Here is a 26804-nt window from a genome sequence, read left to right as displayed (position 1 = left end):
TGCAATGTGTTAGGGTGGGGAATTTTGCATGGATTCTTTGTAGTAGGAGGCAATCACACAACTTTCAATTGATGTCTGATTTAGTTAGTGTTCAGGGACAGGAGAGTGTAACTGTGAGAGAGGGAGGGATGGGAACCCAGAGGGCAGGAGCCTCAGTCCTTGCAAATGTCTCACACCTTTGAGGTTCTTGCAGCTTGTCTGGGTGAGAGTGATGGCTGCAGAGTGGATGAGCGAAATGACTATGACACCATGGTACAGAAAGCCATTTAGTGGGGAGGAAAAACAAGGAGGAATGAAGTGGTAGTAAGGAGAGTTTTGAGACTGCCAGGGTTTGGGACCACTGTGCTGAGCTGGAGAAGAACTCACAATGGGACAGGAAGGATCCAATTGCTGTGGTCGATGTGAGTATCAGCTACATGGCTGGTCAAAAGAGGTTCTGCATTGTCCATATGAAGAGCTGGGTGCCACATTTAAGAAGCAGAACCTCAAAGGTCATAATCTCTGCCTGAAGCATGTGTAAATTGCAAGAGGGTAAACAAGGTGAGAGGGATGAAGGTGTAGCTGAATGACTAGTGTGGGAGAAGTGGGTTCCAGTCCATGGGACCCTGATACCAACACTGCTGATAAGGGGGATTTGTATAATCTCCAGCTGGAGTGTGTTGGGACCCATGTTTGTACCAACTGCAGAACTAAGGAAGTAGAGAGGATTTTAAACTGAATAGTGAGGCAAGGGATCAAATTCGAAAGAGGTGGTAAGTTAGTGAGTAGAGACAAGGCCAAAATGAAAGGTATTAACATGACAAATGATAAACATCTATGATAGATGCATATTCTCTATGCTTTTCTAAGTGCCAACCAATAGGTAAAGTGAGAATTTACAAAAAAAAGTATCTGAATGCATGTCATATCAAAAGAAAAGAGATGAACTGAAAAATAAATAAGTCCCATCCAGTAACCAAATAAAGATGTGGCTGCAAGATGACACAGGTTTGGGATTTGAATCTCGAAGGACACGAGATATTTCAAAAGGATAGGAAAAGGAGGAGGGGTGACTTTGACAGTTAGTATTAACACAACAGAGAGGGCAACCTAAGGTCATGCTTAAATTTGGAAACTAGAATGTTGAAACAGTTTGCATAGCAATGAGCCATTTCAAAGGCAAAAACTTACTTGTGCTTGTAGTTTATAGGCACCCCTTCACTAACCACATGATAGAGTGCAGCAATAAAGGAAGAAGTTGCTATTCATAAGAGATTTTCATCTACACATTAACCAGAAAAGTGAGATGGACAAAGGGAACCAAGATGAGGAGTTCATAGGATGTTTTCCAGACAGTTTCTTAGAATGGTTTGTTTTGGAGCCAAAGAGAAGGTTGTAGTCGATCTGATATCGTGCAATGAGACAGGATTAATGAAGGTGCCCCAAGGTAACAGCAGCTAAATCATGATTGTAAAATACAATCAGTTTGATGGAGGGACGGATCGGTCCAAATTACTTTTTACAATTTAACAATTTAAATAAACATGTTTGAGGGCTTGAAAGCAGGGTTGGCTAAACTCATTTCTCACGAGACCTAGGTGTCCTCCTGCACCAGTCACTGAAAGTAAGTGTATGGTTGCAGTGGGCAATAAAGAAGGCCTTCATACTGACAGAATACAAGTAAAGGAACAAGGATGTCCCATGCAATTATACAGAGCATTGGTAAGACCACACCTGGAATATTGTGTGCAATTTTGATCTCCTTATCAGAGGAAGTATATTCTTGCTATAGAGGGAGTGCAGTGAAAGTTTACCAAATTACTTCCTGGGATGGCAGGATGAGGAGAGATTAAATTGGTTAGGATTATATTCACTGGAATTAAAAAGAATTGGGGGGGGGGGGGGGGAAAGAGAGGTGGATCTCATCGAAGCCTATAGTATTCTAACAGGACTAGAGAGGTTAGATAGAGGTAGGATCTTCCCAATGATGAGTGAGCCCAGACCCAGAGGTCATAAATTAAGGATGAGGGGTAAAACGTTTAGGACAGAGATGAGGAGAAAAGTCTTCACCTCCAGAGTGGCGAAGCTGAGAAATTCACTACCACAGGAAGCAGGCGAGTCCAAAACATTGAATATTTTCAAGAAGGGGTTATAGATCAATCTTAGATCGAAAGGGATCAAAGGATTTGGGGAGAACCTGGGAACAGAGTACTGAGTTGGGTGATCAACCATAATCTTAGTGAATGTTGGAGGGGAGCTCCAAGGACGAATAGCCTACTCCTGTTCCTAATTACCTTGCTTCTTTGCATACCTCAACTGACACTGAGTAATTTTGGAAATGTTACTTAAACTCACACTGAACAATCCTGGAAATGTTACTGTATCTCACAGTGATGTTGGAGATATCACTCGAACTGATCATATTAAAATTGTTTAGGGACTCAGTAATATTGGAAATGTTACGGTCCCACAATCAGCTATACTGGAAATGGTGATGTCAAATTTGATGAACAGTAAAAACGCTACCTTAACTCATGCACGCAGCAGGACTAGAAATGAAACTGAAACTCACAATGTGCTGTGACAGTTCCTAAACAATTCCAACATTGAATCTTGTGGCTGTCTTCATGGAATGACGCTCTCAGTCGCTGGATTTGTTTTTGACAGAATGGCGGAACTGACAGTGGAACCTATACCAACGAAACTGCCTGAGAGGACAGAGCCTGAGCCAATGGCTGTCCTCCATTGCATGTTTCAAAATCACTGAGAACTGGAACGTAACAAACTGAGGGCGGGGATATTAAAGGGACCATCCCTTAAAGGGCAAGCGGAGCTTAGAAAGTGTCGGCAATTATTATTGGAAATCTACTAATCGTCTATCTAATTGTCTGAATGAATGATGAGGTTCCAGACTGATACAGTGGGTACCTTATCGGTTACAATGTTCATCATTTTAAAATGTAACAACTTGTTTCCATGCAGCAATGCCAGGCTCGGGTTCAGCGCTGCCCGGGATAAAGGTATTGAGGTTCAGTTCATACTTCAGTTTTCTATTAATTGAATGAATTGATTATTCTCTGAGGACAAAGGGTCAATTCTGCACTGAATTATGCCACATGAAAAACTGGTTAAAACTCCCAAAGGGAACTTGAGCCCAACTTTTTCGAGATTTGCATGACTGAAGACACTTTCGTGGATGTATACAGGTATACCTAATCTCCCATCACTTACGAATTGGAGGCGCTGGTGTTGGACTGTGGTGTGGAGTATGACTTACTCTGCAACCACCTGATGAAAGAGCAGCGCTCCAAAAGCTAGTGCTTCCAAATAAACCTGTTGGACTATACAGGAGGCTCCCATGCACTGAATATGTCACCTAGAAAGGGGACGAAATGTTTGCAACAAAAACTTCCAGCTCGGCGAACAAAACCACAACAACGAGCACCCGAGCTACAAATCTTCTCACAAACTATTGGAATATAACCTGGTGTTGTGTGATTTTTAATTTTGTATCACTTACGAATATACCATTGGTGCAGGGATGTCTTTCTGCATCTGGACAGGGCCACACCCGGAATAACGTGTGCAATTTTGGTTTCTCTGAGGAAGGATGTTATGGCTGTTGGGGGAGCACAAAAGAAAAGATTTAGCAGGAAAGACTGGTTTGGTTCTGACTAAATTCACTAGTGTTTAGAAGAATGAGAGGGAATCTCATAGAATCCCTGCAGTATAGGGACAGGCCATTTGACCCATCAAGTTCACACTGACCCTCTGAAGAGCATCCCACCCAGACCCAAAAATAAAAATTGCTGGAAAAGGCTCAGCAGGTCTGGGAGCATCAGAGTTAACATTTCAGGTCCAGTGACCCTTCTTCAGAACTCAGCCAGACGCACCCTTCCTTGTAACCTTGCATTTCTCTTGGCTAATCCACCAAGCCTGCACATCCCTGGATAATACGGACAATTTAGCATGGTCAATCTACCTAACCTGCACATCTTTGGATTGGGGGAAGAAACCAGAGCACCTGGAGAAATTCCAAGCAGACAATGTGCAAACACCACACAGACAGGCGCCTGAGGCTGGAGTTGAACCCAGGCCCCGGTGCAGTGAGGCAGCAGTGCTAACCACTGAGTCACCCCATCTTATAGAAACTTATAAAATTCTCACGAGACTAGACAGGGTAAACACAGGAGAATGTTCCAATGGGAGGGGAATCCAGAACTAGGGGTCACAGTTTAAAGGCCTTTTAGAAAGATGTAGGTATCAGTTACAAGTGAAGCTCCGCAGGGGTCAGTTCTGGGTCCTCTGCTGTTTGTAATTTTTATTAATGACTTGGAAGAGGGAGTCAAAGGGTGGGTCAGTAAATTTGCAGATGATACGAAGATTGGTGGAGTTGTGGATAGTGAGGAGGGCTGTTGTCAGCTGCAAAAGGACTTAGATATGATGCAGAGCTGGGCTGAGGAGTGACAGATGGAGTTCAACCCTGTCAAATGTGAGGTTGTCCGTTTTGGAAGGAGAAATAAGAATGCGGAATACAGGGTTAAAGGTAGGGATATTAGTAAGGTGGAGGAGCAGAGGGATCTTGGGGTCTATGTTCATAGCTCTTTGAAAGTTGCCACTCAGGTGGATAGAGCTTGTAAGAAGGCCTATGGTGTATTAGCGTTCATTAGCAGAGGGATTGAATTCAAGAGTCGTGAAGTGATGTTGCAGCTGTACAGGACCTTGGTTTTGGAGTACTGTGTGCAGTTCTGGTCGCCTCACTTTAGGAAAGATGTGGAAGCTTTGGAGAGGCTGCAGAGGAGATTTACCAGGATGTTGCCCGGAATGGAGAATAGGTCGTACTAGGATAGTTTGAGAGTGATAGGCCTTTTCTCATTGGAAGGATGAGGGGTGACGAGGTTTATAAGATGACCAGGAGAATAGATAGAGTAGACAGTCAGAGTATTTTTCCCCGGGTACAACAGAGTGTTACAAGGGGACATAAATTTAACGTGAAGGGTCGAAGGTATAGGGGGGATGTTAGGGGTAGGTTCTTTACCCAGAGAGTGGTGGGGGCATGGAATGTGCTGCCTGTGGGAGTGGCAGAGTCAGAATCATTGGTGGCATTTAAGCGGTAATTGGATAGGTACATGGATAGGTGCTCAAGCTAGGACAAATGTTCGGCACAACATCGTGGGCCGAAGGGCCTGTTCTGTGCTGTATTGTTCTATGTACTAGGTATTAACCTTAGGACTAAAGAGATCTAAGGAGCAAGTGAGAACAGGGTACTGAGTTATATAATCAACCACGATAATTTAGAATGTTGGAGCAGGTTCAAAGGGTGGAAAGGTCTACTCTCACTCCTGTATTCTAACTTCTAACCTAAGAAGTGTGAAATTCATATTTTTCAGGACCACAGTATTGGTGAAGTCTGTGGTTGCAGTTGACCCCCGTGCTGAAAGTCTCAGATACTTCTCAGCTTCAGAATTTTATTAATCTCAGACAAACACTGTAAGACAGAAGAAAACCAGCATTTATTGCCTAGCTCAAATTGCCCTCAAGAAGGTGATGGAAGTAACTGCCTTCCAATTGTGTTGGACTGCAACAGTGTTTCTGTTACAGGGCCGTATTAACCAGGAGTGAAGAGTCATATGTATTTCTCCAAGTCATGTGTGGGCCAGACCAGGTAAGAATGGCTGATTTCCCTATCTGAGGACACACAAACTGACAACTGGAAATTAATCACTCATCCCAAAAGGATCAAAGCACTCACACATTTCCTGTTCAACACCTCCCATGTCCCTCTATCCTATCATTATATTTGTAATTGCAGTTAGCTTCCTCTGCATCATCTGCAGCTTTGACTGCCATCTGTGAACACTCCAACATGGTGATGACCAACCTTAACCCCTGCTCCTCTGTCAAAAGGATGTGAAATAAACAAACAGAATCCACGGAAATTTTAGTGAGCTCCCCACGTGACAGAATAAGGTCAGAGCAGCTGAGGATGGAGGGTTAAAGGGACAATTCTCAAAACAGCTCTAGTGTTTGTCCCAGTTTGGCCAATCCCAGGAAGAACTCAGCGTAAATAGGTGGAGCAAATCAGTTAAATGCTGAAGTTCTGAGCAGCTGGATCTTTCCTCCTCAGAATTGTATTGGAATGCTCACAACTGGTGTGTTTTTTGGCGGGTGTAGCACTTATAATAGTCTAGGTAACCAGCCCAATATCTTCCCACTGTCCATTGAGGTAACCACTGTAATGCACTAGATGGATTGATTTATTGTTGTCACAGGTACCAAGATAGTCTTGTTTTGCATGATTATACAGGCAGATTGTACCATATAAAATGCACCTGAGAAGCAGAACAGAGTGCAGAATACAAGGTTACAGCCACAGAGAAGGGGCAGAGAGAGACAGATCAACATTAACATTTGATAGGTACATTCAGAAGTCTGATAACAGCTATTCTTGAATCTATCCACACGTGTATACAAACTTTTATATCTTCTGCCCAATGGAAGAGGGTGGAAGAGAGTACTATAGGGTGTGAGAGGTCTTTGATTATGTTCATTGCTTTCCCGAGGCAGTGGTAAGTATAGACAGAGTCAATGAATGGAAGGCTGGCTTGCATGATGGACTGGTGTGTGCATGACTCTCTGTAGTTTCTTGCATTCTTAGGAAGCGCAGTTACCAAACCAAGCTGTGATGCATCCAGATCGAATGATATCTATGATGCATCTATAGATATTGGTCAGAGGCCTTGTGGACATGCTAAATTTCCTTCGCATCACAAGGAAGTAGAGACATTGTTGTGCTTGTCTGTTGCATTGACATAGGTGACCAGGACAGATTGTTGGACCCTGAAATCAGCTGTCCACCTGCCATATTTAAGTCAATTTTTCCACGTCCATTCAGCTTGTTAATAGTATCCTGCCCACACCATAATACATTTGGCGTGGGCAAACCACTTTTTAAAAAAGGGGTACTATTTATGTGTTTTAGCATTGAGGCAGCCCCATTCCCCAAGACATATGCCCCATTCTGCCTGCTCTCCAAACCCATCTCCCACCATGCCTCACCCAGCCTAGAATGGCCAAATAATCCCTGTCTGTTATCAGTGACTTGCCTCCCTCTGGGACATATTGGGTTTTCATTGGTTACAATCCTATTAGTGTCCACCAGTGCGCTCTTGACATTCCAGGATTTGAAGAAAGTGAGAACTGCAGGATTTGAGTTTGATTTATTGTTGTCACATGTACTGAGATACATTGAGAAGTGTTGTTTTGCATGCTCTGTAGGCAGGTCGCATCATACAAAGTGCATCAGGATAATAGAATAGAGTGTTACAGCCACAGAGGAGATGCAGAAACAGAAAGACAGAGATCAAAATTACCATTTGAGAGGTCTGTTCAAAAGTCTGAAGAAGCTGTTCTTGAATCTGTTCATATGAGGACTCAAATCTTTATAAGTTCTGCCCAACAGATGAGGGTGGAAGACAGTAGAAGATTGTTCATCAGCTGCAAGGGTTGTGACTTTCTCCTACTGTGCATCACAATTCCTACCGCCCATCACTTTAGTCCACACACAGTTGGATAGTGGCCATAGTTTTTGTCTCTTTACATGAGGAGGGGTATGCTTCCACTGAAGACAGTTCAGTGAAATTTTGCCAGGTTCACCCCTGGGATGAAGGGGTTGTTTCTGAGGCAAGATTGGAGTTGAGACAAATGAGAATTGTTCTTACTGAAATTTAGGTTGATATAAGGTTCTGAGGGGGTGTGACAAGGTGGAGGCATTACTCATGAGCCAATTTAGAACTACAGGGTACAGTTTAAAAATGAAGGAAACCAGAACACCCACATGAACACAGAGAGAATGTGCAAATTTCACACATTTAGTCACCTGAGGCTGGAGTTGAACCCAGGTCTCTGGCACTGTGAGATAGCAGTGCTAACCACTGAACCACCAACCTAGACAATCTGGCTCTTTTCAACCACAGAGGACACAGGTCTAACCTTTCCTCATATGGTAATCTGCTAATTTTAGATATTAATCTTGAAAACCTCTCTGAATTGCCTCTGACACATTAACATGGTGATGGTCTATATCTAATTACCTTATGTCACTTGGTCAAAGTTGAAACAATTCAGTATGTGGAGGGATGGGAGATGTTAGGGTGGTTCTTGGCACAGAGGAGGTTCAGGGCAAATTTTAAAAAGGGTTTCAAAATCAGGAAGAAGTTTGACAAAGTAAGTCTTGCTCAATATCTTCAATGAAGAGATGGGAGCTGCTATCCATAGAACATCAACCCATGACTCAGGATTATCATTGGGCCCAGCTAGGCCACAGGTACGTGAGGGCAGGATGGGTTGTTGCAAGGATAAATGAGGGATAGTAATTCTCTGTGTCTTCCCTCACCTCTTCCTGATGTTAGGTTCCATGATCAGTTATTCTAGGTGAGTGAGCAACCCCCTTTAATGCCACCCACAGGTTTGCTGTTCAGTCTCCGCACATGGCGAGTCCTCCAGCCCATCATTGAGTTGAATATCAGCAGGGCTGGTGGCATGTGGTCCTAATTGCCCATTGAAGGGGCTTCATTTGGCGATATGGTGGTGGGACAGCTGTCCATGTGCTTTCCTACTCAAGACAGGTGGGAAGGCAAAAAAGTGGGAAGTGCTCCCACCCACCATCCTCCTGCCTGAGTAAATGTCCCCATTGCCACCAAATGTGCCCATGGGGAGGGAAATAAATTCTGCCCTCTATTGTGATAGAACTCACTTAAAATGACACTGCATGTACATTCAGTTCTATACCATTTCAGTATAAAGGTCTATGCTAAGCATATACACACGCTATATACTATTACGAGTTACCCCCATCATGCTGTGCATCAGTCGTGTAAGGGCAATTAACTTCACAAGTAACCACAGACTTGTCCGTTCAGTAAAACTATTATCCTGTCAAATTCTCTAAATGCAGCAATAGTTTTCCAATATTAGAATCCAATGTGCAAACAGCGATGAACCTTCAAATGGCCTTTACCAACAACAGCTTGCATTTATATAACAATTTGAATGTAATAAACATCCTGCGGAGCTTCACAAAGGTATTTAAAAAAGCAAAAAACAAAATATAGCACCTGGGCCTGAGAGGAGGCATGAAGTCTCAGGATCAAACTTTTCTGAGAAGTTGTGTTTGATTGAATTGCTGTGGAAAATTGGTCAGGGAGATGGGACTCATATTCGCAATGGTAATCATGATCAACATAGAACATAGAACAATACAGTGCAGAACAGGCCCTTTGACCCTCGACATTGCACCTAATGTTCCTGTGAACTAATCTAACCTTATCCCCCTACACTGTCCCATCATCATCCATGTGCTTATCCAAGGATTGTTTAAATCTCCCTAATGTGGTTGCATTGACCACATTGGCAGGCAGGGCATTCCACGCCCTTACCACTCTCTGAGTAAAGAACCTGCCTCTGACATTTGTCATAAATCTATTACCCCTCAATTTGCAGTTATGCCCCCTCGTACAAGCTGATTTCATCATCCTAGGAAAAAAACTTTCACTGTCTACCCTATCTAATCCTCTGATCATCGTGTATGTCCCTATCAAATCCCATCTTAGCCTTCTTCTTTCCAATGAGAACAGACCTAAGTCCCTCAGCCTTTCCTCATAAGAGCTTCCCTCCAGATCAGGCAACATCCTGGTAAATCTCCTCTGCACCTTTTCCAATGCTTCCACATCCTTCCTGCAATGGGGCAACCAGAACTGTACACAATATTCCAAATGAGGCCGCACTAGCATTTTGTAGTTGCAGTATGATAATGCGGCTCTGGAACTCAATCCCTCTACCAATGAAACCTAACACACTGTACGCCTTCTTAACAGCACTATTAAAGTGGGTGGCAACAATGGAGATGCTCTCAAATAAGGATGATAGGGGAAATAAAATGAAACACAATTCCAGTACCAAGTTACATCGAAGCCCTATTAATTTGACTTGCTTTTTGATATAGAACACGGCTTCAAACTTCTGGAGACGCTTGCTATGAAGAATGAAAGTACTCTTGCTGAAAATCCATATCGTCACCATTTTAAAACTGCCAACATTGACACAAAATCAGCTTCATTAAATATATCTGATTCATGTTTATTCAAGTAATTTTGTTCACAAAAATAACAAAAAGCAGTCACATTCAAGATGAATATACATTGAGAATACAAAGTACTTTTTGCACATCTTGGATCACTTTAAATGGGATTGTCACACTGTGTTGGAGGATATGTTGTTCAACCTTTGTAATCAGGGCTGTCAATTAAATAAGTTAAATTGCCTTTTTATTACAGTATTGTGATAGCATTAGTGGGGCTAACAGGTTGAATTTCATGATCCCACGTATCTGTGGAAAGAGTACACTGCTGGCTTTATTGCATATTCATTACAGAGTTCATTCTACCACTTGCCTACAGCATGCATAGGAACATTGTAGGGTGAAATTTCATAATGGGCTAAGTCAAAATACTGTGAATGCTGGAGATCTGAAATAAAAACAAACTGCTGGAGAAGCTCAGCAGCATCTGTGCAGAGAGAAACACTAAACGTTTTGAGCGATTCTTACCCACATTAATGGACTTAAAGTATTTACTCTTGTCTCTCTCCCTCTCCTTCTCTGCACAGATGCTGCCAGATCTGCTGAGTTTCTCCAACAATGTTCATTTTTATTTTGCAATTTTGATGTCAGCAGCCACGACATAATGTGAGCTAGGGACTCAGGATAACCATGTGGCTTGGGTAGCATTGGGAGGCTGATCCTGTGGGTATGGTGCAGTGGAAATCTCATCTCGATTTGGGAATTCAGCATTAACCAGAAGGAGGTTTTGGGTGAAAGAGAATTCTATGGCAAGTCCTGGAGATTGAAAATGCCATGAAGCTGGGGATCCATCTTCACTGAAAGCGTGGTGAAGGGGGCAGGCAGTATAAAGAACGAAAGCTTTATATAAAATGGGAGATCAGGGGCAGTGTGAACTGGAGCAAAGCCCTGAGTGTTGTTGTGACAGGGCTGTCGCAGGATGAGGGGATGGGTAGGAGAAGAGGTGAAAGATGAGAAAAAAGGATTAGTGCTGAGGGAAAATGGGGTAAAAAGCAATGGACAGAAATAGGGGTAAATGAGAATCACATAGGAAAATAAACCAGGTTGCGTGCAGTGAACTGGACGTGATGTTATTTGAATCAAATTTTGGCAATCCGACATTACTGGTGAGACTGAACAAAAACCATAAGAACTGCGGATATTGTAAATGAGAAACTAAAACAGAAATTGCTGGAAGAGCACAGCTGGTCTGGCAGCATCTATGGAGAGAAATCCGAGTTAACTTTTTGGACCTAGTGACCCTTCCTGAAATGTTAACTCTGATTTCTCTCCACAGACCTGCTAAGCTTTTCCAGAAATTTCTGTTTTATTATTGACAAGACCACCATTTATCTGAGTTAGCACAGAAAACTCCCATCAGAGAATCCCAGTTACAATATGTTGTTCTCTGCAGTCATGAGGAATGTGCTCCTGTTACTAAAGGACTTTACTTTTTAAGAATGCTCAACCAATTTCAGCCTGGCACTGGAAACTCTCATTTCACTGAGTTCTTACACCATTCTAATCTGCAGGACAGTCCCGCAGAGGTTCAGTATCGAGCTACAGGCAGTGCAAGAAGGGTTAAAACACAATGGAAACATCTGACAAGAATGAAATAAGAATAACTAGAAACTGGGTCAACTTGTTCAAAGTTAAATGTATGATAAACATACTTAGCTTCGGGTGTGGCTTTGCAGGAAGAAGCCTTCAGAAATGTGTACATACGAAGTATTTTAACATAACAGATTTTGGGAGAATTTGATGACTTGAATCAACAATTTGTTTCTTGAAGAAGCAATTCAAGTATTTGCTTAATATCCTCAAATCCCATTACAATGTGAGTGCAACACTCAAACTAGGAAATCAAACACATGCCAATCACATCAAGTGCACCATATGTAACACAGTATCCCTGGTAACTCATGTCTCTCTCTGTTTTTGTCTCTTTCTCTTTCTCTACAGCTTGTGAGAATTGGGCTGATTTGTTCTTAGTATGTTCGCCTTAAAGGTGGTAAATTCCAACAAAAGATCTGCAGCTTGAGACAGCTGCACATTCATGGGAATATTAAATTAAATAATATGCAAATCTCAATCAGAAGCATTGAGGCAGATCCCAAGGGCAATTTAGATTAGATTTAGATAAACAGACTCCAGTATTCAAGTCATTCTCATTATTACGCTCCATTATTCCCTCCCTTTAGTAACGTGGTCTTTGCAGCAAGTTTCCTTTTTCTTGGTCACACACCTGTGTGTCCTCCCTTTTGTTTTAACCACTTGTGTGTTTGTTCTCGTCAGAATTATAAGAACAAAATGTCTTGACTGATTCACAGTTGCTGAATAAAGCCATCTCTGGAATGTTTTGTTTATTTAACTTAACCTATTTAATATATTTGACAACTTGTCATTTACCAAAATGCCATGTGTGAAAAAGACGTTGGATGGGATCTCTGACACTTCCCCCACAGCATGTCCAGCACAGCAGAACTGAAACAGGAAACCATTCGGTATTATACTACCATCCGCCTTTTCCTGTTAGAATTGATGTCACTCTGTGAAAGGGTGAAATAAACATTGTGGTCTTACTGAATTTAAAGAAACATATCAGACGTATTTTCTGTCTTTTGACCCATTCCTACACTGAATGCCATGGCATCCTTCATCGCTATGGGAACATGGGGAGAGAAATTTAACTCTTCAAGTCACAAACTCTATCCAATCAATTTCAAAGAGTTTCAGTTACACAGAACATGGAGCCAGATGCAAAACTATGATGCCCATGACAACACACAATGCTCACCTTTTTTTTCCCCAGAGGAAAGCAGGAGAACTGATTAATTGCATTTAAATGACTCTGAGAATAGATGTTCACAAGGGTCAGGTGTTCTTAGTAGGGAGTGTGTTGGGTTGAAGGGAGGTGGGAAGAGAGTTGGAGGGCATGGGACATCATACCACAGGAGATGCAAATCACTGTTGGAAAAGCAGGCCATCACTGCAATCTGATTCACTTAGGTAGTGCCTAGAGCCTAAGATAATTTTACAAAGGCTGGCAGAGGTGATGAGAAAGATATGTAGCAGCAAGGTTTATGTCTCTCTTAAGCTTTGGACAAACTAGAAACAAGATGACCAATTGCAAAGTCCGATCGAGGCTTGTTTAATTGTAAGGTACTATGACCTTCAGTGATTCGTAGCCTAGCATTTCTAAATATTTCAAGGAATTCTGGTGCATAGTTACAAGTTATAAGTTACAAATCAAGAATAAAAGCATCTCTAGTTGTAAACTTGCAACATTGGCTCTCAGCAGTTACAAAAATCTTTGATCTGCTCTTTTAAAGTGCTAACACAATGGAGTTTTATTTAGCTCTTGTAGAAGTGAAATTCATTAAAAAAAACCCTTCATTTTAAAAGTTTCTTATACCTGTGCATAGACATACTTAGATCTCTCTTGATAAATTTAGACAGTGAGCGAATGCTACTTTCCGGTACACAAAGAACTAGAAATAGGGAGAAAATGTGATCAAATGCTGTTGGGGATCTTGAGGTCATTATCCAAAAGTTGTGGTTGGCACAAAAGTCCATGCCACAATGTTCAAGTCACCTAATACCATGCAGGAAATGCAGAAATAATTCATTGAATTCATCAGAGTGACTCAGAGAGGTAATACGTTGAATTCTATTCAAAACATTTGTAAGAAAGATTTTCAAAAATAGTCATTTTGGTCCTCGCAAATCAATCAACATTTCTCAGTGATGATAGGTTGTTTCAAAACATCCAGAGCTGCCTCACTCCTGGTGGACACTTCTCCCATTGTGGTTCAATGCATGGTTACAGCATTTTTGGAAGATAAAAAATTGGTGCGCAGCATCAAACAGTATTCTTGAAGTGTCTTGCCCCAAGTATAAAACATACCCCTTGCTACTGTGGAAATCTTTGGGTTTAAAATCAAGAGAAATGATGACTGGGTGGCTGAATCTATTTGCTACAAAGTCACAATGATCTCTGATTGACATGGAGATGAGTCTAATTTCAGTGGTTTCCCTGCTTTGGTCAGTTAGCTGTAAAAAAAAAAGAGTTCTGAGCCTTAATTGTGGAGTTAGCATGTGGGATTTTCCCTCCTACTGGGATATCATACAGATTGATCATTTTAAGAACCCTGATTGTCTTTGACCTGGACTTAAAACACAAATCTGAAGGTACCTCACTCAATACAGAGTGTCTGAAACTCAATCTGATATAAGTGATCATTGACAGTGAAGACAACAGACAATATTTCTAATGGATTACTGCAGTTTGCACTCCGACAGCCTTTCTGCTGGATCTGAAGATCCCAAGATGTAATAGCGAGAGAGAGAGGTAAAAATGTGTCAAACTTAACTTCTTTACACCACAACCTCCCTGCTTCCCACCATTTCTCATTGCCTTGTCCAGTCTCCACACAAGTGAGAATTCACTAGTAATTGTCTGAAAATAATGAAACTGTGAGTATAAATCAAAGATATACATTTGAACAATGATCTGACTCCCTAAGGTTAATTCTCTGAGATTTAATTATAATTCACTGCTGGCTTTCTTTAATAACTTATTCTCTGTGAGCTCTCTACATCTGTGATATTTCAGTTTCAATATGCTGGGTTGAATCTGTGTTGTTTTTCTCTTTCTTTGCCTTTGCTTATTTCTCTTTGAACTTATTTCTTTAAGATTTCTCCCCACTTCTTTCTTTGTTGTGGTCCCTGCTCACCTCTCTCTCTACTTTCTTTCTGCAAATGTCTATAGTTCTCTGCTTTCATTCTGCATATATATATCTTACATGGCTCTCGATCTGTTCACCTCTTTCTCTGCTCTCTCTGTTCACTCTCTATTTACCTCTCCCTCTGCTTTCAGCTCACCCATCTCTCTCTCTCTGTTCACCTCTCTCTCTCTGCTTTTTATTGGTTCATTTGTGTTCCTCTGTGTCTTTTTTCTGCTCACCTTCATGTCTTCTCTGCTCTCCATTCACTCTCTTTCTGCTCACCACCTTCTCTCACCCTCTTCTCATTTCTTTCTCCAAATATTTCCTTCACCCCAGATTTAAATCCTTCTTTTCCATCCTCTTGCCGCTTCATTCACTCCATAAGCTGGATTTCATGCCCCTCACCAATGGATGTGAAGGCTGACCCAATATATACAGTAGCTGGCATTCCTGCGGCCGAAACCCTCCTGCGCTGACCTGCCTGGAATTTTGCAGGATGCAGAGGTGACGTTGGGCATTCTGCCCGCTCTTGGGTCTCTTGAGTGCCTAAAGTAGACAATTAATGGCTTTGTTTTGTGCCACCCATGAAGTGGGGAGCTCTGTGCCATGTGAGACATCTTGCAGAGTGAGCTGTGCTTGTTGTTCCCAGGCAAGAGGGGCAACCTCTTTGTGGGTCCCCTTGAGTCCATTGGATGAATGAGCTCCTCCAATGGCCATTCACTCTCTTTCAACCTTTATTCCACCCACCACCTCAGTCTCTTAAATTCGGCCCCTCAACCTGCTCATCGAAACCTTCGAGACTAGCCTTACATGACTCCCTGACATTGTGGTCTTCCTACATTCCAACAATAAACGCCATTCTGGGTGGTAGCTCCTGAGAAAAGGACAGAAGTCTCGCCTGAAAGCAATTAATTTTCATTGGTTCAGGGTTCGCTGAGTTCAGGGCTGAGCTCCCTTCACCAACCCACTGACATTTTATCTGGGGTCGGAGACTGCAGCACCCCAAAAAGATTCCTGCTCCATATTTCTCTGCCTGTGTGCTCTCTTTCTTTCTTATTTACAGGATCACAGAATAGGTGCGGCTCAGGAGGAGGCCATTCGACCCATTGTTTCTGCACCAGTTCTATTCCCTAATGCCAATTTCCTGCCTTTTCCCTATAACCCTTGTACACCATTTCTATCTAAATAACCTCCAATGTCCCTCTCGAATGCCTCAATTAAACCTGCCTCCACCACAGTTCCAGGCAGTGCACTCCATACCCTAACTACTCTCTGTGGGAAAAAGTATGTTCTCAAATCACCCCTTGCTTCACTTGCACATCACTTTGAAACTTTATTCAGTCACCTAGCTAGTATCCCACTTTTTTCTGCTTATTTCATTCTTTTATCCATCTTACCTCTCAGGGAAATGTTACAAAGACCCCCCTGAACTGGAGGTGGGCAGTCTAAAAAAAAACAGAAGACAGGGAAAAGAGAAATCTGAGGAGATATTTGAGACTGCACCTGACTGGCTAATCAGGTCAAGCTGTTTCTAAAACTGTGACAGTATTTCTCATGTGTATCAGAGACAGGGAAGAAACCGAAAATATGAGAAAAAAAATAAAGCTTTTACAAAAAGCTAAGGGGGTCACAGAATCCTAGATATTTAATACATGAAGTAGAGTCCATTCAGCCCATTGTGTCCATGCTAGCTGTCAAGAAGACATCCAGCCTAATCCTACTTTCCAGTTCTTGCAGATTAAAGCACTTCAAGGTGCCCATCTGAATGCTTTTCAAATACAATTCATGTTTCCAGTTCTACCAGCCCAGCAAACACCATGTTCCCAACCTCAAAACTCTTTGGGTGAAAGAAATGTCCATTCCAGTCTCCTCTGAACCTCCCACTTTAATCGACATTTCGGGCAAAAGCCCTTCATCAGGAATAAAGGCAGTGAGCTGGAAGCATGGAGAGATAAGCTAGAGGAGGGTGGGGTGGGGATATCACTCCATGCTTCCAGCTCACTGCCTTTATTCCTGATGAAGGGCTTTTGCCCGAAACATCGATTTCCCTGCTCCTTGGATGCTGCCTGAACTGCTGTGCTCTTCCAGCACCACTGATCCAGAATCTGGTTTCCAGCATCTGCAGTTATTGTTTTTACCTATCTCCCACTTTAAGTCAATGTTTCCGGCTTTATGGAATTCTCAATCAAATGGGATAAAGTTTTCCTATGCACTCCATCTTAATTTCTCATAACATCATGCATTTCTAACACATTTCTCCGCAGCCTCCTCTGTCCCATGGCAAACAACGGGAGCCAAGCAGAAATTTCCTCTTGACTAAAATTGTCCAGTGGAGACATCCCCTTGCAAGTCTCTTTGCTAGTGCAATCACATCTTTCCTGTTGTCCTGTGACTGAAACCACAAGGAACATTAGCCTCGCCAATGGTTTACACAGCTCCAGTATAATGTCTCAGCCTTTACAATTCTACACCTCAGTTCACAAAGGCAAACATCCCAGTTATCTTCTTAACTGGTTTATTTACCTATCCAATCATCTTTGGAGATTTGTAGACATGCACTCCAAGGTCTTCCTGTTCTTCTACATTTCTCAGTACCCAATTATTTATTGTGCATTCCCTCATCTGGTTGGTTTTCTCCAAATACATCCTCTCTCAATTCTCCAGAGTGAACACCATTTGCCGCTCTTCTGCCCATCTGACCAGTCTATTCCCATAAGGTACAGCTTTTTTTAGATTACTTACAACATGGAAACAGGCCCTTCGGCCCAACAAGTCCACACCGACCCGCCGAAGCGCACCCACCCAGACCCATTCCCCTACATTTATCCCTGCAGCTAACACAACGGGCAATTTAGCATGGTCAATTCACCTAACCTGCACATTTTTGGACTGTGGGAGGAAACCAGAGCACCCGGAGCAAACCCACGCGAACTCCACATAGTCAGTCACCTGAGGCGGGAACTGAACCTGGGTCTCTGCGCTGTGAGGCAGCAGTGCTAACCACTGAGTCACCGTGCTGCCCATAGCTTTCTTCCTCATTATCAACTGCACAGCCAGTTTATTGCACAGCAATCTTGTTGATTATGCATCGATATTCAAATCTGAACTATCCATATGTACTTCACAAAGCAAGGGAGCTAGTTCTAAGCCATTTGGAGCACCAGTAGAAACAGTCTTTCAGTCACACAAACACCCACTGACCTATATTTTCCTTCTAGCCTCTGACACAATATAGGTTTTAAGTTGCTGCCTGGTTTTGGGTTTTACTTTCTTGACCGGTTTTTCATGCAGCATCTCCTCAAAAGCCTTGCTAAATTCTCTATACAAAGGAACCTCGATTATCCAGCGTTTGATTTACCAAATTCCAGATTATCCAGACAAGATCGCAAGCTCCCAAAGCTTGGCTAAACTGTATTATCCGGCATTCGATTATCCAAACAAAATCCTTCCTGCCCGTGTCAATTGGATAATCAAGGTTCCTCTGTACATGACATCAACACACCACCCTCATCAACATTCCTTGTTACTGTCTCAAAAAATTCCATCTGCATAGTTCGAAATGACATTCCGTAAACAAATCTATGCTGACCATGTGTGATTCGTTTCTGTCATAGAGTCATAGAGATGTACAGCATGGAAACAGACCCTTCGGTCCAACCCATCCATGCCGACCAGATATCCCAACCCAATCTAGTCCCACCTGCCAGCACCTGGCCCATATCCCTCCAAACCCTTCCTATTCATTTACCCATCCAAATGCCTCGTAAATGTTGCAATTGTACCAGCCTCCACCACTTCCTCTGGCAGCTCACTCCATACACGTACCATCCTCTGTGTGAAAAAGTTGCCCCTTAGGTCTCTTTTATATCTTCCCCCTCTCACCCTAAACCTATGCCCTCTAGTTCTGGACTCCCCGATCCCAGGGATAAGACTTTGCTTATTTACCTTATATATGCCCCTCATAATTTTGTAAACCTCTATAAAGTCACCCCCCCCAGCCTGTTCAGCCTCTCCCTATAGCTCAAATCCTCCAACCCTGGCAACATCCTTGCAAATCTTTTCTGAGCCCTTTCAAATTTCACAACATCTTTCCAAAAGGAAGGAGACCAGAATTGCATGCAATATTCCAATAGTGGCCTAATCAGTGTCCTGTATAGCAGCAACATGACCTCCCAACGCTAGTACTCAATACTCTGACCAACAAAGGAAAGCATACCAAACGCCTTCTTCACTATCCTATCTACCTGTGACTCCATTTTCAAGGGGCTATGAACCTGCACTCCAAGGTCTCTTTGTTCAGCAACACTCTGTAGGGCTTCCTTCAAAATGAAGATTTGTCCTTGTTCCTCATAATCATTTCCAACAATTTTCCCACCCCAAGTTTGATTGAGACCCTAATTACTCTGACTATCCCCAGCTTGCTTTATAAACAATAGTGCAACATTAGCTGTTCCTCTGTCCTCTGGCTCTACACCAATGGCCAGAAAAGATCAGAAAATGATGGTCAGAGTCTAGATATTTCTACTCTTGAATGGCTGACCAGCCTAGAATAGATATATTTTATTTAAGATGAGGGATATTTCCAATTTCAACAATGTTAAGTGCTTTAATATGTTCACTCTTTGTTGTGGTTCTGTTCACCGAGCTGGGAGTTTTTGTTGCAAACGTTTTGTCCCCTTTCTAGGTGACATCTTCAGTGCTTGGGAGCCTCCTGTGAAGGCTTCACAGGAGGCTCCCAAGCACTGAAGATGTCACCTAGAAAGGGGACGAAACGTTTGCAATAAAAACTCCCAGCTCGGCAAACAGAACCACAACAACGAGCACCCGAGCTACAAATCTTCTCACAAACTTTGAATGTTCACTCCTACTATGTTAATTTCATCAAATATTGCACATGCCTCTTTCCTGCTCCCAATGTCTGTATTGTTCCTCTCTGTCATGAAAACATACAAGGATTCCTTAAGAACTACACCAACATTCTCCATCTGCACACAAACATTACACTGAATGGTCCTGAATACGTCTAACCTTGCTTTAATTCTCTTCTTGTTGTTTATGTGGTTATAAAACAACCCCTAGATTTCACATCAGTACAGGTGTGGGTAATTCAGCCTGTCCAATCTGTCCTGATACTCAGCACCACCATGGCTGATTGAACACCTCAATACCTTTTACCCACTTCATCCTCATAATCCTGTACACCCCGAGCAATTAGAAATCCATCAATTTATGTCTTGAAATACTCAAAGTTTGAGATTCCACCATCCGTCTGTGGTGGACACACAGCCCTCCAGGTAAAAAGAAATTCTCCTAAGATCAGGGACCAAAGTGACAAAACCCTATATTTTTAAATTGCATCTCCTGGCTTTGGGGGAGGAGTGGGGCTGGGGGAGGTGGGTAACAGTTCATTTGCATCTACCCTATCTAACCTCTCTCAGCATTTTGTAAGTTCCAAGTTGCCAAAATCTATTTGTGTCATCTCTTTGTTTTCCGAATTTGCTTTACGTTATGACTTTTCCTTCCTGAGACCCTTGGATGAACTCAGCAGCTAAATTAACACTTGCAAAAAGCCAGCAGGAACACATCTACAGAAAATCCACAGAAGTCATGGTGGGGTTGGGGGGTGGGGGGGAGGTGGGTGGAGGGTTTGCTGTGAACTGGCCTGTGCTTTGGAATGTGTCAGATCTACTTTCCCATCCATGTTATTATCCCCTGTGGTTTTGGCAGCTCCTGGAGATATTGCCACACAATCTGTAAAAGCGCAACATTGATTGCCCTTATGGGTACATTGTTATGTCGTCAGGCACCGATTGGAGACCGGTTTGTCAAATGTATCTTCAGCGGCACTAACTGCATAAGCACAGCTGAGGTGACAGCAGCTAGTTGGCAGAATCCCATCAACACAAACCCTCACTTAACCCTCGGTTTGTCTTCCTGATCTCATCCCAAGCCAGCCTGTCAGGGGCAATTGTACACCACTGCTTTCAATGTCTTAAATATTTGATGAAAAATCAGAAAATGTATCTGTAGTGGTGCGCGATACATCCAGGACAGTGGCCAGTTTATTTATTTTTTCTCTCTAATCTCCTGTTCACATTTTTATTTTTTATTTTTTTAATAACCCCCACACTACCTCCTAACTGCGGTAGTGTTTATATTTACAAGGGTCAGTTTATTCACCAGAACGTGACTCAGAAGGGACAGGGCAGGGAATACTTCTGCATATTTCAAGAATCTTTACTAGCACCTCCAAACGAATTTGCACCATCACATATTATTGCAATCTCGCGTGTGGGACACATTACTTTAGAAATCCAATTTAAATTTTGACATTAGCAAAGTAAAGGGAAATTGTAGCTGTTGCTAAAATATTAAAATGACGGGTTTGGAGGCGGCAGGAATGCTATAACTCAACTTGTTCATTGGAATTTACAAGATCGACTTTCCCATTCACATTAGGCAAAGGTGAGGACTACAGGTGCTGGAAACCACAGTTTAGATCAGAGTGGTGCTGGAAAAGCACAGCAGGTCAGGCAGCATCCGAGGAGCAGGAAAATTGACGTTTCGGGCAAAAGCCCTTCATCGGGATCCTGATGAAGGGCTTTTGCCCAAAACGTCGATTTTCCTGGTCCTCGGATGCTACCTGACCTGCTGTGCTTTTCCAGCACCACTCTGGTCTAAACTTTCCCATCCACATTATCAACCCCACGGGTTTGCCAACATGGGAGAAATTGCCACAAGGTCTACAGGAACACGACTTTGATTCCTTTGTTGGTAAACTGTCAGAACAATTTGGCACCGAATGCAGCTGCTTCGGGTTTTCAAAATTACGACAGAAGATTTGCGATCTCCCCCGCAGGGTTAAAACTGATGCTAGGAGTTGATTGGCCGCTTTTGAAACTATTCAGTTTGAATTTCCACCGCGTGACCTGTACTGCGGGTTGAGACATTTGGAATGGGGGTCGGATACTGTTGAGAGTTACCAGAGAAACTGTGGCCTGCGCTCCAGCAAATTGACAAGAAGCCGAAAGAATCTGAAAAATTCGAACCAGAGCAGTCATGCCTGAATGTAATGACCGTGATGATGGGCCGATTGGTGACAATTCTGCCGCAGCCATTACCGGGAGCCCTGCCAGCATTCAAGCCCAACCAGGCAGCGTACTGCTGGGGCTCTCAGCTTCACCAGAGAAGCCCTGGTGAGGTGGGAGATGGGCTCGGTCTAAAGGGACACCTTTCTCCAGGCCTTTGACCTTGCTTTTGATGGATTCCACCATTGGGCACTTTATGCCCAGAAAGGCAGAACCAACCCTCCCCATTCCCCACCCCGTCCCCTCAGGCTGCCTTTCAGCAGGTGGTCGGCCCTCCTGGTGTAGCCCTCATCTGTCAGTGAGCATATATTAGTACTCAGTGAGATGAGGTCAGTAAATGGTCTTCAAGTGCCCTCTAGGCAAGGCTCTCCCTACTTTACCCTTCCCATCCTGATGTAGTTGAGTTTGTCATGGAAGACCCCATCCCTCCACTCACCCCATTCCTCCTTCTCCCATCCCATCTATTGAGATGAGACATGGCCTAATTGAATGGTGAAGTAGAATTGATGGTTAAATGGCTTACTCCTGCTCCTAATGCACCTAAACCCAGGCAGCAAGTTGAAAATCGACCCCATTGAGTTCGGGTAAGTGCTATGCAAATGGCCTGATAGTGATTGACTGACCTGCTTCAGAATCACCCAAATCCAGGCTGCTGCAGTGCACTGGGTGTCAGAAGCGTCAGAAAGCCACTTTGGAAAAATTGCTACAGAATTATTCTCAAGTAAAATACAGTACATCTCTGCATTAATAATAGCATTACTAACATAAAACCCATCTAAAATACCGCATATACAAAATACTGGGGTAAAACGTTGGAGGTTGTCACTTGCAGTGCAAGTGAACTATAAAAGATGTGATTGTGCAAAAGATCTTAAGACACATCTATATATATGTGCAAACAGTTGGCACACTAAGCTACTTTTTTTTGCTTAACAGTACAGCAATATATTGTCTATATGCTACAACAACCCTAACTTAAATCAGTAGAATTACAGAAACTAGTTTTGGTCATTGGCATAATACTTGGCAACAGCTTCTGCTCAACTGTGACATCGGTTCTAGATGGAAGGTCAACTCTTGACTGACACTGCCACAATTATTCGAGAACAGTGAATGTCAATGGGACTGGGAATATATGAAGATGGTCACTTCTTTGCAACACAACTTCCAGAGAGTGTTTTCAAGATTCCTGGAGGCTACCAGTTCAACAGAGAGTTCTGACCAAGTGTCATAAAATAAATCTGACTGCATCCACCGGACTGAGCAGAGGCAAAGAACACCTGAAAGAAAAGTAAAAGGTGGAGTGTGTTAATAACTAGAGCCAGTGAATTATTTTTAATAAATTAACGATAAGGTTTAACAATTACATTAATAATTTGCATTGATGCACCAACTATATAAATTGGAACGTGATTACCATAGAAAGGACCTACATCATTTGCTAACCTCCAGCTCACCATTTTATATTATCTCTTTATAAAATTGTTAATCAAAAGTCACAAATATCCACTAATATGAAAGTCTCATCTGGTTGGACTGCTCAGGATATTTACACCAGGCTTATTTATCATATTGAAGGCACTACAAAAATCCAAATTGTTGTTGCTGTAATATAAACTGTCTGAGACAATGTAAAAACATTGTATTTATATGAAGGTTTCATATTGTAGAGTTACATCACTCAGAAGAAGGCCACTTAATCCACCATGCCTGTGCTAGCAATTTGAAAGAGCTGCCAATATCCCCAGTCCCCTACTCTTTCCCCATGGCTCTGCGATTGCTTCCTATTGAAGGTGGTCTTGTTTTTGCTTAAGGCAGTGCATTTCAGACCATAACTCTGTGGGTAAGGAAAATTCTTCTCAGTTCCCTTCTGGTGCATTTGCTGATTATCTACGCACTTCTGTTACCAGCTCCTCACCCAATACCAACAGTTTCACTTCATCAACTCTATTTAAACTCCTCTTAACATGAAAACAGCTGTTAAATCTCCTGTTAGTGTTTTTCACTCTAAGGAAACCGAGCCTAGCTTCATTGGTCTCTCCACATAACTGAAGTCCTAAACGCTTGGGCCAATCCCTTAGGAAAATGCAACAATGAAGTTTAAAACAGCAAGAAGACAATTGACTAATCAATCAACTTTATGTTCCTGAATATTGATCATGGATTTTTTTTTATTTTTAGTCAATATATTTGAATATATTATGACACCATCTCCATGGCCATCACATCCTGAGGAAGGACTTGATCCTGGATGTTGTAGACAGGTCATTAATATTGAGCTACAAGGGCATACATACTTTGGGAATTTTTTTTAAATGTGCAATGCACTTAGACAGAAGGAACTGCAGTTCAGCATCCTACCTGAAAAATATTACTTCTTTCAATGCAAAACTCCCTTGGTGCTGCATTGTTTCAATGATATACTCAAACCCCTGGAATGATAACTTTATGATCAGAAGCCATTTGATGGAATTAGCTGACCTAATGGAAGTTAATGATACATTTTGGTACCCAGATAAGAATACAGGTTAGGTGAATTGGCCAAGCTAAATTGCTCATAGGTGCACCGGTCGGGGTAAATATAGAATAATAGGGTAGGGGGATGAGTGTAGGTGGGTTACTCTTTGGAGAGTTGGTGTGGACTTGTTTCTACACTGTGGGGATTCTGTAATTCTATAAACAAGATAGTGCAAGGTTGTGGCATAGAGTTAATGTCACTGGGCTAGTAATCCAGAACCCCAAGCTTATGTTTTGGGGATATGAATTCAAATCTGACCAAGGTAAATGGTGAAATTTGAATTCAATACAAAAATAAATTGGGGAAAAAATTAGTCTAATGACCAATCATGTAACAATTGTCGTAAGGGCCCATCTAACACCCTTTCAGTGAAGAGAATCTGATATTCTGGCTTACATAGGACTCAAAGTCCACAGTAATGTGATTGACTTGTAATCACTGTCTAGGCAATTAAGGATGGACAATTAATGGTAACCTTGCCCAGTGATGCCCACATCTCATTGTGTCATACAGCATGGAAGCAGTCCAGCTCATCCATGCTGACTAGGTGTCACAATTTAAACAAATTCCATTTGCCTGAGTTTAGCCCATACCCCTCTACCTTTCCTTTTCATGTACCTAGTTAAATGTTGTACCTGCGTCTACCACTTCCTCTCGCAGTTCATTCCATATACACACTACTCTCTGTGTGAAAATGTTGCCCTTCATGTTTGAATAAAAACAAAGCAAAGTATTCGAGAAGTATCAAGAATCACTAACAAGGGACTGTTGATCAAATCAACAAACCTGCAGAAATCTGGCCCTGAGAGTAGTGTGGCACATGTTTAAGCATTAACATAAAACTCTTGATTCTGGATATTTACCTTGTCATTCCGTTCACACAAGAATTTCAGTTTCTGTGCCTTTTTGTGCATAAACACTCCGTCAAGACACCCATTTTCTACAGAACGGAGCTCGATGGCCTTCTCTCCCCATCCCATTATGTGATTTGATTGGATATAGGCTACAAAACAAAAGGAAAAGTGCTGTTAAACAAGGAATAAAGGATGACGGAAACCTAAAACAAAAACAGAAACTCAACAGGTCTTGCAGCATGCATGGAGAGAAAGCAAACATTTACGGTCTGGCGACCCTTCTTCAGAACCGGGAGAAAGTTTGATCCCTGTTCCCAAGCAGAAAGTCTCAGCATTCCCAATTCTCCACCCTTTCTTTTCCTTAAAAAATTGATTTTCCACTTTTGTAGAATTCATAGATTGCCTGCAGTGTGGAAGCAAGCCATCGGGTTCACAATGACCTTGTGAAGAGCATGCTACCCAGACCCACCCTGCTACCCCATCCCTGTAACCTTGCATTTACCTTTAACGAATCTACCTAACCTATACACCCCTAGACGCAATGACACAATTTAGAATGGCCAATCCACCTAACTTGCATGTGTTTAGACTTTGGAAGAAAACTAGAGCACCTGGAGGAAACCCACACAAACATGGAGAGAATGTGCAAACTCCGCACAGCCAGTTGCCTGAGGGTGGAATCGAACCAGGCTCCTGGTGCTGTGAGGCAGCAGTGCTAACCACTGAGTCATTGAGCCACCCAAACTATACCACCCCAAACTATTCGCCAAAAACGGATACCTACGCAACTTTATCACCAGATGCCTAAGAGATAGACCGAGGAACGAGGACATGCCACAACCAAAAGGACTAGCCACTCTACCATACATCAGGAGCGTCTCAGAACTGACAGCCAGACTACTGCGACCCTTAGGACTCATAACAGCACACAAGCCAACATCCACGCTCAGACAACAACTCACTAGAACAAAGGACCCAATACCCAGCATGAGCCAAACTAACGTAGTTTACAAAATACCATGCAAGGACTGCACAAAACACTATATAGGACAAACAGGAAGACAGCTAACAATCCGCATCCATGAACATCAGCTAGCCACAAAACGACACGACCAGCTATCTCTAGTAGCCATACACTCAGACAACCAGCAACATGAATTTGACTGGGAAAACACCACTATCATAGGACAAGCCAGACAGAGAACAGCCAGAGAATTCCTAGAAGCATGGCATTCATCCCCAAACTCCATCAACAGACACATTGACCTGGACACCATATACAAACCACTACAGCTGAAACTGACACCCGGAAACAGCAAGAACATCCATCAACAGACACATCGACCTGGACCCCACATACAAATCACTGCAGCTGAAACTGACACCTGGAAGCGGCAAGAACAAACCAATATAAATACCGGAAGAAACATCAAAGCAGCGCTTCACACGAGGCTCTAACAGCACTGATGATGTTCCCTAGCCAGGGAACGAAACGTTTGCAGCAAAAACTTCCAGCTCGGC

General features: G+C 42.6%; 2 protein-coding genes across 3 annotated transcripts in view; both read right to left on the bottom strand.

The window, feature by feature from the left end:
- The window catches only part of radx (RPA1 related single stranded DNA binding protein), a 77594-nt gene extending 74876 nt beyond the window's left edge, over positions 1–2718 (bottom strand). Inside the window, exon 1 of the mRNA XM_060832028.1 lies at positions 2552–2718. The gene's annotated coding sequence lies outside the window, so the exon portion shown is untranslated. The remainder of the gene's footprint in view (positions 1–2551) is intronic.
- A 20190-nt stretch (positions 2719–22908) lies between these two features.
- si:zfos-2326c3.2 (mitogen-activated protein kinase kinase kinase kinase 4) overlaps positions 22909–26804 on the bottom strand; it is a 290366-nt gene continuing 286470 nt past the window's right edge. For both annotated transcript variants that reach the window (XM_060832025.1, XM_060832026.1), the window contains 2 exons: positions 25293–25432; positions 22909–23191 (listed from right to left, as the gene is read on the bottom strand). In XM_060832025.1, the coding sequence (XP_060688008.1) occupies positions 23108–23191; positions 25293–25432 (224 nt within the window). In that variant the 3' untranslated portion in view covers positions 22909–23107. The remainder of the gene's footprint in view (positions 23192–25292; positions 25433–26804) is intronic.

The sequence above is a fragment of the Hemiscyllium ocellatum genome, chromosome 11 (assembly GCF_020745735.1).
Source record: "Hemiscyllium ocellatum isolate sHemOce1 chromosome 11, sHemOce1.pat.X.cur, whole genome shotgun sequence".
Lineage (NCBI taxonomy): Eukaryota > Metazoa > Chordata > Chondrichthyes > Orectolobiformes > Hemiscylliidae > Hemiscyllium > Hemiscyllium ocellatum.
Note: the sequence above shows the minus strand (reverse complement) of the source record. Positions and strands in the feature narration are given on the sequence as shown.